General features: G+C 37.8%; 1 protein-coding gene across 1 annotated transcript in view; it reads left to right on the top strand.

Annotated features, from left to right (window-relative positions):
• The first annotated feature begins 4,868 nt into the window (after window positions 1-4,868).
• cfap20dc (CFAP20 domain containing) overlaps window positions 4,869-18,246 on the top strand; it is a 43,092-nt gene continuing 29,714 nt past the window's right edge. The window contains exon 1 of the mRNA XM_077727146.1: window positions 4,869-4,928. Within this exon, the coding sequence (XP_077583272.1) occupies window positions 4,920-4,928 (9 nt within the window). The 5' untranslated portion in view covers window positions 4,869-4,919. The remainder of the gene's footprint in view (window positions 4,929-18,246) is intronic.

Genomic DNA, 18,246 nt, shown 5'->3' with positions numbered 1-18,246 from the left:
GCACAACTCCGGAAAGTGACATACGTATAGGATGAGGAGCATAATGTGCATTCATCCAAGCAACATATTTTTCAGAAACATGACAGGTTGTCATGGCAATACAAGGCTAGTGGTTACATTTTGCAAGTGTTACAAATGTGTGGCTTTATGTTAGTGTGAGAGTATTAAACTGCCCTCCAAAAATTCCACTAAGCCAGGTTGGTTAAATGGAGAGGTTCTTATTCTTATGATCAAATAAATCATTGTTTCTGCCACCTCTCAATGTTGTGACCAATTGAAGGATGTTTTTATGCTTTGATTTGAAAATCAGCATTAGGTAATGCTTTCAGGCACAGATGGTTTAGTATGTTGACATTGGAATGATTGATGGGCCTAATAGTAAAGGCCTTTGGTTTGCTTGGTATCCATGGAAACACAGCTGGAGAAAGTGGTTGTCAGTTTACCATGGACACATTCTTAATGACAAGTTATTCCCTATAAAGGTCAGCACCACTTTGAATCATGGTAGCATGACGGAGTTGAGCGGCGCTACTTAGTAAACTTGATGAACAGGATTGGATTTAGCAGAGGCAGGGAGAAGCTACCTCGTGGTGCGGCGAGAGCTGCCAACTGGAGCTGTCGTCTATCTGCCGCTAACAGGTGCCTGAGTTCAACACGAGAGCTTCAAGCAGCTTGTGTTCCTCTGCCGCCACAGCAGATGAAGCGTGGCTTTCCCTGAGTGTGCCTACTCATAAGTAAACGGCATTATACAGCCAACAGGACAAGAGAGACGGACGGGCCAAACCTTGCTCTAAACCCATTATGTATAAAAGTGTTTATCGACGTGATGTAAACCTAAGCACGGACACAATGAGTCACACTGGGATAAGTTTTTCAGTTTTACATCATTACCTTAAGTTATGGTTCACTGCTGTTGCGGTAATGGCTGCATAATGGTTCATTAATGTAAATGCAGATGTTGATAATTGTAGATGTCTGGCAGGAAACTCACAACAACCAAGTTCATTTTATATGACTGGTAATAAAAATGTAAATTTGACTTCATTTCAATCCTGCGGCGGCTGACATTCTGTTGCTCTACAAGTTATTAATTACATGTAATTACTCAGATTGCTCCAATTAATCGCAGCGACAAGCTGAAGGGTTGCGCCAAGATTTATGGGACAGAGTGGCGACGGGATGGCAAGTGTGCCGCCTCTGATTCCATGTTTGGGATTCATTAGGACAGGCCACTCTCTCTAGGATCAGTCTAATCAGGGGGAAAGGCACAATGCATCACAGTTTGGAGCCAAACAGTCCATTTACATGAGCGTCAACACAAGCGGCAAGACAAATATGCTGCAAGTGATGATCTGCGTGAGTGAAAGGGCATTACAACAGCACCGCCCCCTCCGATGTTAACAATCTGATTGGTATGCACAAAATAAGACACAGGCACTGCCAGTACCCTCTTCATCACCTTAGCAGCAATTGTTACCTACAGTAATGACTTTAACCTTCGCTGGAGTCTTTACACACTGGTTCTGCATCGAGAGCTCCTTGTCAACACTAAACTGCAGTAAACACTGTCCTCATTACAATTTCTGAAATTCTCTGGGGTCCTCATACTGTGGTTTTACAGCAACATTGAACAACAATATGTTTAAAGTCTAACACAGTGGGATCGTTAAAGTCAAACTTGCTCAAGGTTGCACAATTCGAAAAATCCATCCATTTTCAACGGCGGTCAACCTTATTAAGATCCTTATGAAGCTGGAGTCAAATCCCAGGTGACAAGGTGCTAGCCAATTGCAAGGGACGTATAGACAAACATCTATATCATGACACTTAATATTACACATATGGATCGTTTAGGCCAGGGTTGGAAAGCGCAACTCGTAAATGAGTGGCAAACTCGTTATATAAAGTCATCATGCTGTCATCACCATCCAGATAAAAATGGTCAACTGAGGGGATTTTTCAGAAAAGTAACACACCATGACAAGGGGTGATAAAAGAAAGAATATATAGAAGAAAAAAAAAAAAATATATATATATATATATATATATATATATATATATATATATATATATATATATATATATATATATATATATATATATATATATATATATATATATATATATATATATATATATATATATATATATATATATATATATATATATATATATATATATATATATATATATATATATATATATATATATATATATATATATATATATATATTTACATTCATTTTCAAATATTGCCTGCTATTATTCTTCTATTTACGGGGTGCATATTTTGGAGAATTAAGTACATTATTTGTATATTAATAGTTGTTTTTTAAGAGCGACTGGCCTTCCATAGTGTGCAATTAAACATCCAATATAATACCTAGTTATAAGGTTCTTTTGGAAAATATGTCTCTGAGAAAGCAGAGTTGCACTTTCACTCAGCAATCAGTGGTCACACCACTACATTAAGTGACTTGTGTACTTCAGAAGCTTTGGGGCAAAAATGTTGACTACACAAACCATGTTAATGCAATAGATTGTTTCTGAGAGAGGAGTTGAGTGGATTTATGCAAGGTAATTGAGAGTTGTCCCATCCCCAGATTTCCATTGAAATAAAATTATCCACTAAATTGAAGAAGTGAGTAGCGCCAGAGGTTGTTTGTGCTTGGCGACATGTCCAGGGGAAAAAAAACCAAAACAATTAAGCTTCATTGTTTGGGGCGCTCATCAGCGTTCCATTGTCGCCACGCATCAGTTGATGGAAACATGCTGTAAGAATGTATGGACTATTTTTTTATCCTTGGGGTACTTTGACAAAACAATGTCACATGGAACTGTTAAACGTTTAAGATAATGAATAGTATGCATTCTTTAAACAGTGTTCTTTCTTAACTGACCTAGACTTAAGAATTTCCTGCACAGTCAATAAATATGTACATAACTATTTCCCTTAGCTCGTATTGATTAAAAATTCACAACATAATAATAACATTTCTATAGGCAAACACAAGCCTCAGCCTTCCTCGATCACAATGTACTCTTTTCACGCACTTAGCTTCCATGAAAGTTATTTAATATATTCTTCTTCAGAAAAAAAAAACAAGAATTACTGTCATCGTGTTTTGTAGACACATTTATAGAGAATAAATCGCTGTCTGTACCCATCAAAATGACAAATAAAATACAAGATGGGAGACTGCCAAAGAAACTTAGTATGTCATTTGCTGTTTGGGTTACCGTAGATTTAAGTTAATGTGACTATGAATGACTTTCACAGAAAAAAAATCCGACAAAAACTAGTTATATTTTAATATTTGTCAGAAGAAATGACAGAAATTAATCATACATTACTGCTTAGATGTTATTAACATTAAAAGATTTAACTTTTAGGCAAAATGAACCCTAAGAAAATCCATTGTGAGGCACACAAAATAGAAAATCGAATACATTTTCTTTTATTATGAATTGCTAATTTAGTAAACATTTCCTCTCTATACTTGGATGGGATCAGAGTGCAAAGCATTGGTGGAAATTGGCAAGCTGTGCAGGTGTTTTGAATGAAAAAAAAAAGTTCATTTGCAAATATAATTCGGAGGGAGATACAGGAGAGGTTTTATCGAAGCTATATAGCTCTTAAGTGAATGAGCCAGCTTGGATCAGCAGGATTTTCTATGACAAATCGGTTATTCAGCGGATCATCACATAAACTGCTTTGTCTGGTCCATAGTTTGACCATTCAATGGAAAATCCAGGGTTGTTCTATGTATGTATTTTTTTCCTCTGGTGTATTTTATCAATCTGCTTAGCAGGATGAGAGATTGGGCTCTCTGTCACGGTGCATTCAGGTGCAGCAGCAGCAGCAAAGTGACGGAAATAAATTCAACAATCATCAGATAGCACGTCACTCTTGCCCCATATGGGTGTGTCATCACCGCCTCTCCAAGATGGTGGCGATTAGCACGACGCAATGCATGATGCCACATTGCTAAAGATATTTCGACACGGGTGCCGACGACAATGCTTTCATTAATATTCCATGCACATAGCCACAGGCCTGTGAAGTCCTGTAGTTTATCTGTGAGGAACCTTTCACATGCCAAGAGCCACAAAGCACTTTATAAGCTAGAGTAAAAAAGTTGGTACAGCAAAAATGGAAAACATCTCTGATAGAATGTAATGGACCACTGAAAATAGAAAAATCTGCTCCAAGAGGTAAGTCCAAACTTGATTATTTGGCCCTGGCTTCAAATCCAGGTCCCAACTCTAAGGTCCCACTCTCGTAGATAGTTCAATCACGTTTGTGTCACAAATTCACTCCATTCTTTCTTTATCTGTCTCTTCAAATTCTCTTTTATCCAGTTGCATTTTATAAATAAATGAAACAACTTAAACAAACTGCAAGAGATTATACAACATCCCCCTGTAGTAGTATTTAGAATAAAAAAACTGAATAGACCAGGTTAAAAACATAATTTGAGTGGTTTGATTGATTTTTCTGTGGACAAAATGTTCATATACCTTATGGTTTTTATGAGTGTCCATCTTCTTGTGCTATGCCATCTGACTGACTGGTGATAAAGCCAAGGATCCATTTGCCTCCTGGCCTATTTCAGATGAATAGCCTATCCTAACCCACCCAGCATAGCTGGTGGTATAGAAAATGGATGCCATGCATCACACTGAATGTTCATGAACTGGGCAGGGTGAGCACTTTCTGATAACCCTTGACAGCCAAACCCTACAACAATGCAGAAGATATGTCTGCCACCCCTCCAGACCAACAGAGGGCAGAAAAAAACCCAATAAGAACAAACTCTTCTCACTTCCTATCTGAGGTCATAGGTCATGAACCAGTCCAGTCTTGAAGGACGAGACAAGCAACCAAGAAACCAGTAATACCCTTCAGACCTGATCATATGCAACGGGTAGGATCAAATATAAGTGACACTTAAATGCCAGCTGATTGATGCTTGTTTTGTTTCTAAAAACCATAAGTTGCATTCTTTGTGCTTACTTGAACGATACCACATGTTTCCTACACCCCTTTTTTAAAAAGGTTTTCAACCTAATCCTTTCAGCAACGGCTAATTCTTTCCTACCACCAGATAATCCTTTCTTATCACCAGAAAACTTCAGTAAAATTGTAAACTGGAAGGATTTGAGTTGTTCTTGGTGTGAGAAGATCGGGGCCTCTTTACAAGTTTGGGGCAAAATTTGATGGAGGTAGAGAAGAACTTGACAAAAACTGTGATGGATGATGAATGAGTCAGTTGGCAGGTCTCTTCTCTGCTCTGAGTCATTTCTCTGTGGACACAAAGAAGATGCGTGCCCGCTGAAAAGAACAAATGATGTAAATGAAAGGGATAGCAGTGCAGCAATATGTAGCTCTTATTCTGCAAACTGTACCTGAAAAAGCAAGAAATGATTGCAAGACGGGAATGAAACTGATCACAGAGTCCATTTTAGTCTGAGAAGAATAGAGTGCTTCCTTTTGATGTTAGAATACAACTGGAATAAAAGGTGAAGGAAATATGAGTGACACATTTAAAGAAAGCAAACGGCACAGCTTTCACTTCATCTACCATGTCGGCGCTTTAATTTTTCTTCTCTTTCATTTTTCTAGAAATAATGATAATTGTTGAGCTATCACAGATGTTGGCAGACAGGATGACAGATGGCTTTTTGAAGCCTGCAGACACAGTGTATAGCAAACAAAAGTGAATAATAAAAACAAAATCACATCACATTAAATGTTACATTTGGTTAAGTTACTCCGAACTGAATTTCTTTCAACTATTTTAAAGAAAGAAAAAAAATGATTGATGTTGCTTGAGTTGTAAAGATTTAACCACCTACACACAAAGTAGACATCTTAAATATGAATGCTGCAAAATGTTCCTTTAACATTGACCCTGAATAGACAGATGTATGTCGGGGGATAGGATTGGAGTGAGCTGATCCTCCAAATGGAAATGCCAGAATCAATGCATGCATAATACATGTCAGCAATTGTGCTGGAGTAGATTAAAAGTGGTCCAACTTTCAGTTAAAAAAAATAAAATAAAAAACTTATATTGATTTGATTTTGCTTGTGTTCGTTGGCTGACTTTTTTGAAATATTTCTATGATAAAAACTACAAATGATAACTGGTTCATTTTGAAATATTTTAAAGAATATAGTGGCTGTTGGGTGGCCTGGTGGGGCAACTGGTCAGCTGGGATAGTTACGAAAAAACAAAAAGATTCCTTATGCCTGTGCCTGTTTAAAAAAAATGATGTCCTTTTACTTTACCTTTTTGAATGATTTTTTATTGTAACCATTTTCCATCAACCTTTCGATGTGTATAACAATAATAATCCATTACCTGCTTGCACACAGTCAGATTAAAACAAAACTAATTGAATCAGCTCCAATTATGATCCCAATTATCACTGTCTCTTATGAATTTCCTAATGGAATGGCTTGTTATAGATACATATTTTTTTTTTGATCAGCATTAGAATCTTGCAAGTAACCGTTTTTGTGTGGAAAAAAAAAACAAAGTTGATTTTGTTTAAAAGAAGAGCGATTCTTTGATGCAGGGGCCTTTTCTATTCTGATAATCTATTCTGTTTAATGGAAGCAATTTTTTTTTGTGTTTCTTTTGCTTTTCTTTTGTCTTGTTGAGTGTAAATTCCCCACAGCAGTGCGGATGCAACTGGCTCATTATTATTTCATACCAAGAAGGAATTTGTTTATAATCATGTATCATGTGTCATGTGTGCCTTTATGTTTGGCAAACTTCACTTTATATGCCTAACTACTATCTAGCTTTGAAAATAAAATAAAAATCTGGAGGGGGAATTATCTTTCCATTTGCTATTCAACATTTTCTTTGTTTTCTAAATACTCATTAAAAGTGCGCCTCAGGTTGTGTTTGCAGGTACAGAGTAGCATAAAGAAACTTTGCACTTGAGAAAACTGGTGAGGCACGGCATGACACAATCCCAAAAGCATTACGCTTCAAGCAAAACTGTCTTATTTTTTACAAACAGCTAGGATAATATCCAGGGAAGATGAAATGAGTAGTGCGGCAAATACAGCACGCTGGACCCATGATGATTAAAAAAAACAAACTTTGGCAGGAAAACATTTGTGAAATCAAGGAGCGAAACTTTGTGATTTAGCTTCAAGTAAGAAATGTTTCAGCCAGGATGATACATTTCCTATTAAATTTAAAAATGTTGAAAATATGATTCGACATTAGAGCAACCAATTACAATCGGAGATTTTAATTAATTAAAGTGACATTAAAGTTGAAAGTCTTTTTATATCCTTTTTGTCATTTATTGCAAAATGTGGTGCCAATGCCAAAAAAAGTACCCGGGGATAACCCACGCAAGCACAGAGAGAACATAGATTAAATTAATGCTTTATTTTATATACTGCATATTTAATGTGGGACATTTTAGAACGATAATGTAGCAACTTTCAGACAAGTGTTCTCTGTGCACAACACTTCGTATCTGCGGAAGTATCGGAAGAACGAAGATGAAAGTTACTTGCCATATTAAGGCACAGTGTGATGTCACCAAGTGCTAAATTTCAAAACCTACGTTTGTAGAATACATTAACTTTCAAACACAGTTGCAATCAAATAAATACACGGTTAAAGTAGAACACATTCTCATTTTATCTATGAAAAAATACTAAAAAAAGTCTGGTGCCTCAATAACATTTCAAATTGACATTCATGTTGTATCACATCCAGATTTTTTTTTACTTAACCACTTGTGACCTGTAATTTTGTAAACATTAGTCAGGATGTTGTGTTCCTATTGCCTAGCTCATTGATGTCACATGTGGAAATAGTATAACTTTATTTATATATGATACATTTAGAATGAATACATATTATTTTTAGACCTAATTTAATGAAATTGGACATTTTCCTATACAATTTGTGATTCTCATATACCACAGAACCCTTGTGGAGAATTCGTGCTTTAAACAGCAAACTGATTGAATCAAAAGCAGTTTTCATTTTATAGTACATTAGTTTAAATTGCTTCAAGGCAAACATAATCAACAGGCACTTAAACGGCAATTTGATTACAATGTCTATCATAACTTGGCATCATCATCAATTTACTTGAAATAAAAGATTATTTGGAGCTCTTATTGCGAAGGCATTCAGATTTATGCATTGGGTGCATTAAAATCTGCCGTCAGGAAATTGTTAAGGGACGAATGCAAGCCAATGTATACATCCACTCATTCATTCATTTTCTATACTGTGCATCCTTGTCGGCGATGCAGGTGTTGCTGGAGCCTATCTTGATATCAAAAGACAGTTTCCCGTATATCCTTTATGAAATGAAGCCATTGTGTGTTTTCATGAAGGTGTTCATATTTTGGTCAAAACTATTTAATGGGGTTTATTTGTGCACGCAGCAAGTAAATGTTCGGTGAGTCGTCGCACTAGGGACCTGGACAAAACCCTTTTTAATGAGGTATCCTGCAGGGGCTCCCATCTGGGTGTCCCTCCATAAATATATGCTGCCCATATAGCAAACACAGAAAGATGAGAAACCAACACCCAATCCTCAAAACGCTTGAAAGTTAAACAGAATCTTCTCTAAATGTTGCAAATGTGATTTGAGTACCACAACCTACGTAAATATAGTTGTTAAAACAGTAAATTCTCCCCCAAAGCTGTTTGTAAGAGTTTTCAGTATGAACATGACAGTAAAATGATTCACCTGGCCTTATCTAACCTTGATGTTTATAAATGTCGACACCCGAGGAAAACAAAAACAAAAAAATGACTAATATACAATGTCTATATACAACAAGTATAATATACAATGAGTTTAATATCTATTTGAATACCCTGGTATATTGGAAGTTCCCACACTTAAAAATCATGGAGGGGTCTGAAATTTTAAAATAATAATATTTTGTCCAATAGCCTTTGTCTTCAATTACAAAGGTCAAGTGGTTCCTGTAGTTTTTAACCAGGTTTGCATACACTGCAGAGGAGGTTTGGGTCACTCCTCTACACAGATCTTCTCTAGATTAGTCAAATTTCTGGTCTGTCGCTGAGAAATATGGAATTTAAGATCCCCCGAAGATTTTCTATTGGGTTTAGGTCAAGGCAACACCAGAACCTTGATAAGTTTCTTATAGAACCACTGTACTTGGTTTTCCTTGCTGTGTGCTTTGGGTCATTATTCTGTTGGAAGACCCATCCATGACCCATCTTTAATGTAAGTTTTCCAATCGCAACTGGGCTAATGTCTTTGAATGCCCTTGGTTGCTTGCAAGGGCCCAGTCACGTTTCATTTTCGCCACATCTAAATCATGCCATTAGCTCCAACTCTATCTTGTGAAAAGATGCTGATAGGTCATTTTTTGTCAGACACAATTACTTCTAGCGGAGGCAAGATGGATGAAACAGATTACATCCTTGTGTTCTTCTGATTTTATCTAGCCCGGAAATTTAATACAACACACACAAAAAAACACAAATACTTGCTCAATTGAATGTGAAAAAATAAAATCGACCGTTTTTATGTTTCCCCACATGCATATTAATTGTTGTCTGACAGACTCTTTGGAAGCGTGGGGGTACTCACATGCTCCATGCAAATGTGATGGTAAAAAGATGAGGTCAGCAAGGCACCTCCCGTCACCAAAGTAGAATTGATTCCAGATCAGATCTCACTTACATGAGAAACATGGGTGTAAAGGAATTGATTATGAGTGCTGTGAAATGGATGCAGCCTGTGGCTAGATGAAAGCTGGAGGTAGGATCAGCACTGTCCTTCTCCTTTGACCTCTTGTCCTTTTCTGTCAGGATCACCGTCATTAAGGATTTAACACCGTCAGCTGTTCCCACCATTAAATCCACAGACTTTTCTTTTTTTTTCTTTCTTGAACTCAGGTTCAACCAAGTTTAAAATAACTGCTTTTTGGGTGTTTTTCCCTCAAGAGAGAAAAAAAGGACAGGCATGGACAATTGTACTCAAAATCATTCTTGTGTGACAATTGTCACAGTATACAAGGCGTTGTGATTCCCACACTGCAAAATTTCAGCCACAACCATAACTGATAGACATTCCAATGTGTCTATCGGGCTAAAATTGTTTAATCTGAGTCAGATCAATAGATCTTTATATTTTCTCAAACTTTTCTCTGAGCAGCTGCATTAGCTGAATAAACTACACAAAAAAAATAATGCAGGAATACCAAAGTCCCATATGGCTGAACAAAATAGGTCGAACATTTAAAGACACTAACCTTTATAATTATCCATGTTCCACGCAGCTTTAAAAGACAATTATAAAAAAATAACGGGCCAAAAGCCTTGTCTAAAAAAATTGGCTTTATTTGGTGGCATCTTGGTTCCTCAGGAAAAGAGCAGTTTATTATTAATTGTGTTATTCTCTGCAGTACTACTTTTCCCTATTATTTATTATGCATTTAGGCAAGATTCGTGATTTCTGGAGAATTCCCAAATGGCTACTGGTTACTTGTTTCTTTGCTTTAACTTAACATGAAAGAAAATTAAAGCAAGGACGATGACAAAAACATCAACTGTGAGAACACAATATTTTTTTTCTCACCCAAAATCACACCAGCCTCACTTGTGACTGCAAAAGGCCAAGCTTTTTTTTCCAATTGATTTGGACTAAGATGACAAACATTCCTCTAGGCAAGCCCTTGAGCTAAATGGCCTTGCCCACAAGGTTGTCACCACAGTTGGCTTTAGTCTGAGCAAGTGTCAGCCCATGGTGCCGACAAAGAGGTCAATTGAAATGCAGAGAGCAAACTGTAAACAAGACATAATGTCGTAATTTATTTATCACTAATGGTAAAATTTCTATATGGAAATAATTGTGAGAATAAGCAATACATTAATACCTTGACATACGATTCACAAATCGAGTGAATAATGGCAAAAACAAAGGGCACGAGATGATAAACTGGCAATGATACCAGGAAAGCTATAGCTCTGTTGTCCTGATGAAATGGATCGCAGGTGTGATGCAGGGAGTTCCACCCACCACCACACACACCTGGGCTTTGAAATGGAAAAATACGAGCAAGCCAGCAGAACATGCCAGCCTGGTGTGAGTGACGCTTGCAAATGAGGTCCACAGCTGTTCTACTCCAAACTAAGCGGTGTTTAAAAATGACTACGGAAAAAATAGTAAGAAACTGATGTGTGTCTATATGTGTGTGTGCCTGTTTACTTCCCTAAAAGGTCCTAAAATGTTTTAGTCTGCCCTTTAATGTTACGGTGTATAATCTTTTCCTAATCATAATTTTCATTTTGATATATTCCACTTATTGCAGAATAACTGAATAGCAAATTTAATTTCGAGAGGTGTGTTTCAAAAGTAATTATTCATTCATTTATTTATTTTCTGAACCGCTTTATCCTCACAAGGGGCACGGAGGGTGCTGGAGCCTATCCCAGCTGACTTCGAAGCAGAGGCGGAGGACACCTTGAATTGGTGGCCAGCCTATTAGAGGCTGGCATTGTGGAAATAATGTCACACTGTTTACTCATTTAGATCTGCTTCATTTGTGGATAGCAGATGGACTAAAAAGTCTGCATGGATAGGTGGATATACTATTCATTTACTTATCCTTTTTTATTAGAGAGATAGAGAGAGAGAGTGAGAGAGATAGTGAGAGAGAGGGGCACAGGTTTGGGATGGGGCGTTGCCAATGGTCAATTTTTACAGAACATTATTTAAAGAAAATAGAATGGTTGTGGACTTGGAGTATTGCCCGTGTCACTGTAACAATGATGTGTTGACAGCATCCACTGCTGATGAGCTTCTTCGTCCCCCACACACTTTATGGCGTATGAGGTAGATGAACATATGGGAAGCACTCTGATGTTCTTTTAAGTGGTTTTCTCATTACAAGAGCAATTACTTAGGGCTTCAATTTAGCAAAGCAAATTCCATATAATACTATATCTTGACTGTCATTATATTTGCCCTTCAGAGAAAACCTGTGGACCATGTTTGCTAGTCGGCTATACAAGTGATAGAGAAACTTTCGTTTTGCATTAACGGGTTTCACCAATCACTTCATGAGCTGTTTGTTGTAAGATAAGCTGACAAAGTCGCTTTGCAATTGCTTGTTCGTATTGTGTCAGTAAGTAAATATCTTTTGTATATAATTTTTAATTTTTAATTTCTCAATTATTCTTTTCCATCAAGTGTCAATTTTACACAATTTAAACGGTTACCCGTACAAACAAATTGTCGGCAAAGTAGGTATGCTTTTGCTACAAACAAATGCCAAAAAGAATGAACTGTACACAGACCTTTCGACATAGAGCTCAGTAGGCCTAATCTTTGCGGAAATTCAAACAAAGGGACATCGATGCATATCTACAAATCTTTATATCAGGATTTCAACATGCTGTTTTTCCCTTTGTGACGGTACAACGGGGGAGTCAAAAGGGATTCAATTGTGTGCTAGTGCCTACTTACTTTATGAAGGTTGTCCTTTGTATCCAATGATGACAATGCATCCCCATTTCTTGTGAGTGCACTGAATGCGACTGTGTAGCCTAATCCACGATCCGCATTGCTTACCACAGCATGTGAAGACATTGACTGATGTGTGGATGCGGTGCTGGCTTCATGTCTTCTTTTGATGCTCACTGGTCCGTCGGTCACCTCAGTCCTCCTTAAGATTGCGTACACCATGTAGCAGGTGCTGTCTCACAGCATGTGAAGATGTTGACTGATATTTGGATGTGATGCTGGCTTCATGTCTCCTTTGACAGTTACTGGTCCGTCGATCACATCAGTTCTTAAGTTTGCATACATGTAGCTGGAGCTGATGGATCATTGCCCCAGTGGTTTCCAGCTGTGTGGTTAGGGCCACAATTTTTTCCTGGCAGTCTTCTGCTGGTCTGTATAGGGCTTTTTTTTAGGCATCCTGCCAATCAGCAGCCATAATGGAGCTAGCCATAAGTATTCACTCTTAAATTCATTGCCCTTGTCCTTATAGGAGATACGAAATCCATGCAATTAGAAATTGTACCGCTATTCTGTAAGCTAAAATTCTCAAGTTTGCATGCCAGTATATGTATGATCCTCTTTATTTAATATGAGGTTATATTAATATATCTAATGCGCTTTTAATCACACTGTAAATAAACACTACTAAGCTTCTTCCTAGCTTTTAGGTTGTGAGTTTCCTTTCATTTCTTTCCATAATTGCTATTCATTCATTCTCCATAAGTGCTTTTCCCCTGTAAGTTAATGTTGGTATGCTTTGCATAGTAATTAATATGCTTTGCAAAGTAACATTAAATAATGGATAGCATGCATTCATGAAGATGGCCTCTTGTTTGTAAAATATGTCAATGTCTTTGTCCAAAAACCTTTGGAGATAACTGTAGCTAGAGGATGTTTATTGGATACCAAACACAAGGTTGAAACTCTCCTTAACCCATCACTGACTGCTTATAATTGGTGTACATATTGTGAAGCTCCGATATGTAATGAAAGATTTACACTAATAGAGGCTATTGCTGTGTCAAAGCCTCTTGGTTCCATCTGTGTACAGTTGATATTTTGTGAGCGACGTCTTGAAATGTCAGAAACAACCAAACCCCAAATTTGAAAGAGTTTGAACTCACTGTGCAGCCTTCCATGGCAATTCCTCTAGTGCAGCACATAGGGCAAAGGTAGGGCCAAATCTGAGCAAGGCTACATGGGAATTGATGGAGTGACGAATGACTGCAGGAAGGGCCTGAATTGAAAGTGGTCTGCGAGTTGAAATTCTCCTCACAGTGTGAAAGAATAAAATAGAGCAGATGGTGAAGACTCTTGATGGTAAAAGGAAATAATTTGTTGATCAAGTAAAAAGGAAGGAAGTACAGTTCATGAAAAAAAAGAGTAATGTTATAAAAACTGGGACCATATGGGAGAAGATGCAAATCACTGCGCAGTGACAGACACGTCACATATTTAATGGACTATGGCTCCAAAATGGGCTGCACAAAAGGGATCGTGTGTGAACACTGTTGAGGTAGACAAAGCGAGCTTGCATTTATTGTATTTGACGCTGAAATGTCAGCAGTGATTAACTTTCCTGTGGGGGAGTAGATATGAAAATGCCAGAAAATTCTGCAGAGTGTAGAAAAGGGGAACACTTTTAGTATACGGGAAGACCACAAGAAGAAACGATAAGGAGCCATTCATTTGTGCCACGAGAAGAGAGGATTTAAAGCCATACTGCAGCACTCAGTCACTGCCATTCAAGGGCGAATGGCAGCAGAAATGTGGGTGTGTGTGTGTGTGTGTGTGTGTGTGTGTGTGTGTGTTTCTATAGATGTGTGTGCGGGTGTGTGTTTGGGTTAATCATGAAATCACAGTTGTGGAATGGATTGATCAAGCAAGAGTTCATTGTGATTAAAGGAAGCAAGAATGTATGAGTTTAGAAAAGACGTTTCGCTCATTACATTTGCTAAATGTGACAGGTAAGGCCACTTTTGAGGTAATGGCACCAAAGTAGACATGAAATACTTTCGAGCTCAAATGGCTCTGCTATATTTAGCAAGATGGCTCAGGAATAGGCTGTTGTTAATTAGAATACGGGACCAAGTATCGAGCGAGAGGGTATAACATTAGCAAATACATGATAGTATATTTGGAAACTGTGATTGGGATGACACGGTATCATCCATTCATTTTCCACACTGCTAAACCTGGTACCTGAGTACCCGGAGAAAAGCCACACAGGCCCGGAGATAACATGCGAACTCCACACAAGTGGACCAACCTAGATTTGAACCCAGAACCCAAGAGCTGTGAGGCCGACACGCTAACCACTCAGTCACTGGGTCGCAGATCTACATCATCAAATCCAGATGTAATTAAGATTTATGAGCACTGCTCAACAATGTTCATATAACCATGGATTGGGTCTCTGATCTGCAGGTGTAGGGTTGGCAAATACACAATCATATCTTAATGAGAAGTTATTTATATCATGAACTCTTCAACCCTTATTAGAATAAGTGGCATGGAAATGAATGATTTAAAAATATCATGAAAGAGAGGAAAACATGTATTTTTTTAAGAGAACTAATTTTTTTCTAAAGAAAAGTCAGAATTGTATTAATGATAAATTAAATGTGTCATTTGTTCTATTCACCAAAGCAATTATATCACAAAAGAAGGAATGAGGGACGATTTCTTAATAAAATTTCAGCTCTGAAGGTGAAAATTTAATGAGTTCTTTCCATTTATCATGGGTGTTGTATTCATACAAAACAGCAATCCAAGAGATAGAAAATCCAAGATTTAAGGTGACATGGATGACATGAGAAGACTGTGTAACACCGTATGTGTGACATAACCTGACAACTATACTTGACAAAAGCAAATAGGACAGAACAGGACATAACAGAAGAGGTCAAGCAAGATAGGTGTTAGTATGCCAGGCAACATTATCACATATGATGAGAGTACTGAGGCCTTTTAAAGATATATTTTACAGCCTATCTCCTCATCTGTTCTCTCTTTCCCTCTCTGAGCTCAGTTAGTGTCCATCTATCACACAATTATTGTATCAACCTCTGCAATGCAAGGAAGGGGAAACTTACGTAGCCATCACTTGCCTTTTGTGGACTGAATTAATCTACCATTTGCCAAGAAGGACGAGGCTATCATTAGGAAGATATCTTCCATCACTTTAGAAAGACAGCAAAGAGGGTTGTTATGTCTCATAATAAGACTATCATCTGTATGAAAACTGCTTTGGCCGCATGGATAATGACTGCCGAAAGAAGAACTTAGTCTGGGATAGGAATATCATCACAACAAAGTACAGTGTGATCTCTATTTTATTTAATACAAGCAGGTGGGTCCGGCAAAGGTTGTTATTGTGCATGTTTTGGTTATCTATTTGTGTAAGGAGAAGCACAGTGGCTAAAACACACGTGGGCAGATTGCAAGAGTAGAGTATCCAACCAGCCTATCATGCATGTCTTTGGAATGTGGGAGGAACCTGGAGTACCTGGAGGTAACCCACGCCGGACTGGGGAGAACATGCAAACTCCACACAAGTGGACTGACCTGTATTCGAACCCAGGAGCCCAGAGCTGTGAGACCAGCGCGCTAAACACTCACCAGCTGTGCCGCCCCTGGATGATAACTAGCGAGAAAAAAACAAATAGTGAATACATGGGCCAAACCCTGGTAGAAGCTTCAGGCTGCATTGTTTGGTTTGAACATACTATAGCATGGCCCATGGGTAAATCCTATGGCGGCAAGTGTTCACTTAAAGATAGAATATCTAATGTGGAAGAATACTCTAGAGCTTTGGAGCTTTTCTGTGTGAATACTTTTAATTAGGTCACATCTTTAGTTTATCTCATAGTCCAGGTTTTTGTCGCATTTCTTAATTTCTCTTTTTTTACCCTTCTTATTTCACAGGTTGAGCTCTTAGTCACTCTCGTCCTCCTGACTCAGTCACGTTGCATTTCTCTGACTTTACCTTTCCACAGGCCCTGATTGTGAGCCAATTAATCCCTATGCCTGCAGGTCATCATGTTCTAGAAACCTCTTTGTGGTTGTGTACACATTTTGTCTTTTATCCACTTTTCTGCTCACTCTTGCAACAGCCAGTCAATCAAATATTGCCTCACCCAAGTGTAGGCAGTTTATATTAAGACCATTCTTGCTTTGGGCTCCCATTCTTTCAGGCTCTCTGGCCATTTTGCAGTGGTTACACTATATTCCTACAGGAAGCACATTTCTGAGAAACGTCTACCAGTGTCAATGCCTGACGAGTCACTTTGAGGTATACGTGAAAACAATGTCATGGCTGAAGGCACTGGCAAATTTGTCAGCCATGTGCTCTTTAACCTTAAAAGCTACAGGAAAGAGTCTCCCCCTCTTTCAAATTAAAGGACAGTGCATATAACATTTTTATTGTGGTGCTGACTTATTCAGGTCCCAATTAAGGGAATCATTACAGTCAGATTCAACAGTCAGCAACATGTGGAGTTGCCAACTTAACAGCAGAACTGATATATGCATGCAGTAAACGTGGCAGAAATCAAGTACAGAATTGTATCTCTACTTACGAAATTAATTGGTTCCAGGACTTTTTTGTAACTTGAATTTTTAGTAGTAGAGCAGTACCGTAAATTCTCTAATTCATTTCATGGTCCTCACACAACTACCAACTAAACAATTTTAAATTGGTCAACGCTAGTTAGTCAAGCCAAGCCATTAAAACATAAACAATTTAAAGAATAATCGTATCACAAAGATGGCGTTTCTAGACCAGCCAAAATATTGCCTTCTCTCTTTGTAATGCAAAACTTTGCTTTTGTTATTGTGAGAATGAATTCGTGGAGTGCATTATTTCCATTCTTACTTTTGTTCACAGGCACAAAAAAATGCCTTCCTGTCATTTCTCATCCTTTGGAATTGTCAATGTATTGAATATTAATCCTCCACATACTTAAAATTCATACTTTACAACATACACAGTCCTGCAATTTCGCAATACAGAACTATAGTCTTTGCATAGTTGCAAAGGTCAAAAGCCTATGTTGCCTTTTTCTTATTGAATCTTCCTGCTGACATCACACAGTCGGATTCACTTTACATCATTTAGGATTGAACTTTAATTTGCTTGTCGTTTCCTGAGGCTTGATGCATCTCTACATTCCCAATGGAGTATCCTCATTTAATTTAGTAATGTCCAATAATTATACATTTAGGTCTTATGGTGCCACCATCCTGATAATAAACATTAGAAAAACCTTCTATTGATTGCTCCCTGCCTTTGAATTCCATTTGCTACCCTTTAAACAACAGCTTGAATATTTTCCTTTATTACAATTATCAACAATCACTGTCCTGGACACATTTCAAGGGATCAATATCAGGTTAAATTAGACAAATAAAAGATCCAATCCTTACAGTACACTACGGAATTGTGTCCCTCTCAGCCAGTTAATGTTCTAGTAGTGTAGTTAAAAAAGGCAGACTCCTTTCATTGGCAGAAAGAGGTAGCCTATAGTACCTTATCTTCATTTTGTTTTTGTGAGATTAAATACACTTCATTAAATTTGTATTGGGTTCGATCCCAGGTTGGGACCTTCCTGTGTGGAGTATGCATGTTCTGCCCTGGCTCGCATGGGTTTTATTCTCTGGCTTTTTTCCCACATACCCAAAAGATGCATTGTAGGGTAGTTGAATAGT

Source organism: Stigmatopora nigra, chromosome 10, assembly GCF_051989575.1.
Source record: "Stigmatopora nigra isolate UIUO_SnigA chromosome 10, RoL_Snig_1.1, whole genome shotgun sequence".
Lineage (NCBI taxonomy): Eukaryota > Metazoa > Chordata > Actinopteri > Syngnathiformes > Syngnathidae > Stigmatopora > Stigmatopora nigra.
The sequence above is the reverse complement of the archived record's forward strand: the minus strand, read 5'-3'. Positions and strand labels throughout refer to the sequence as shown.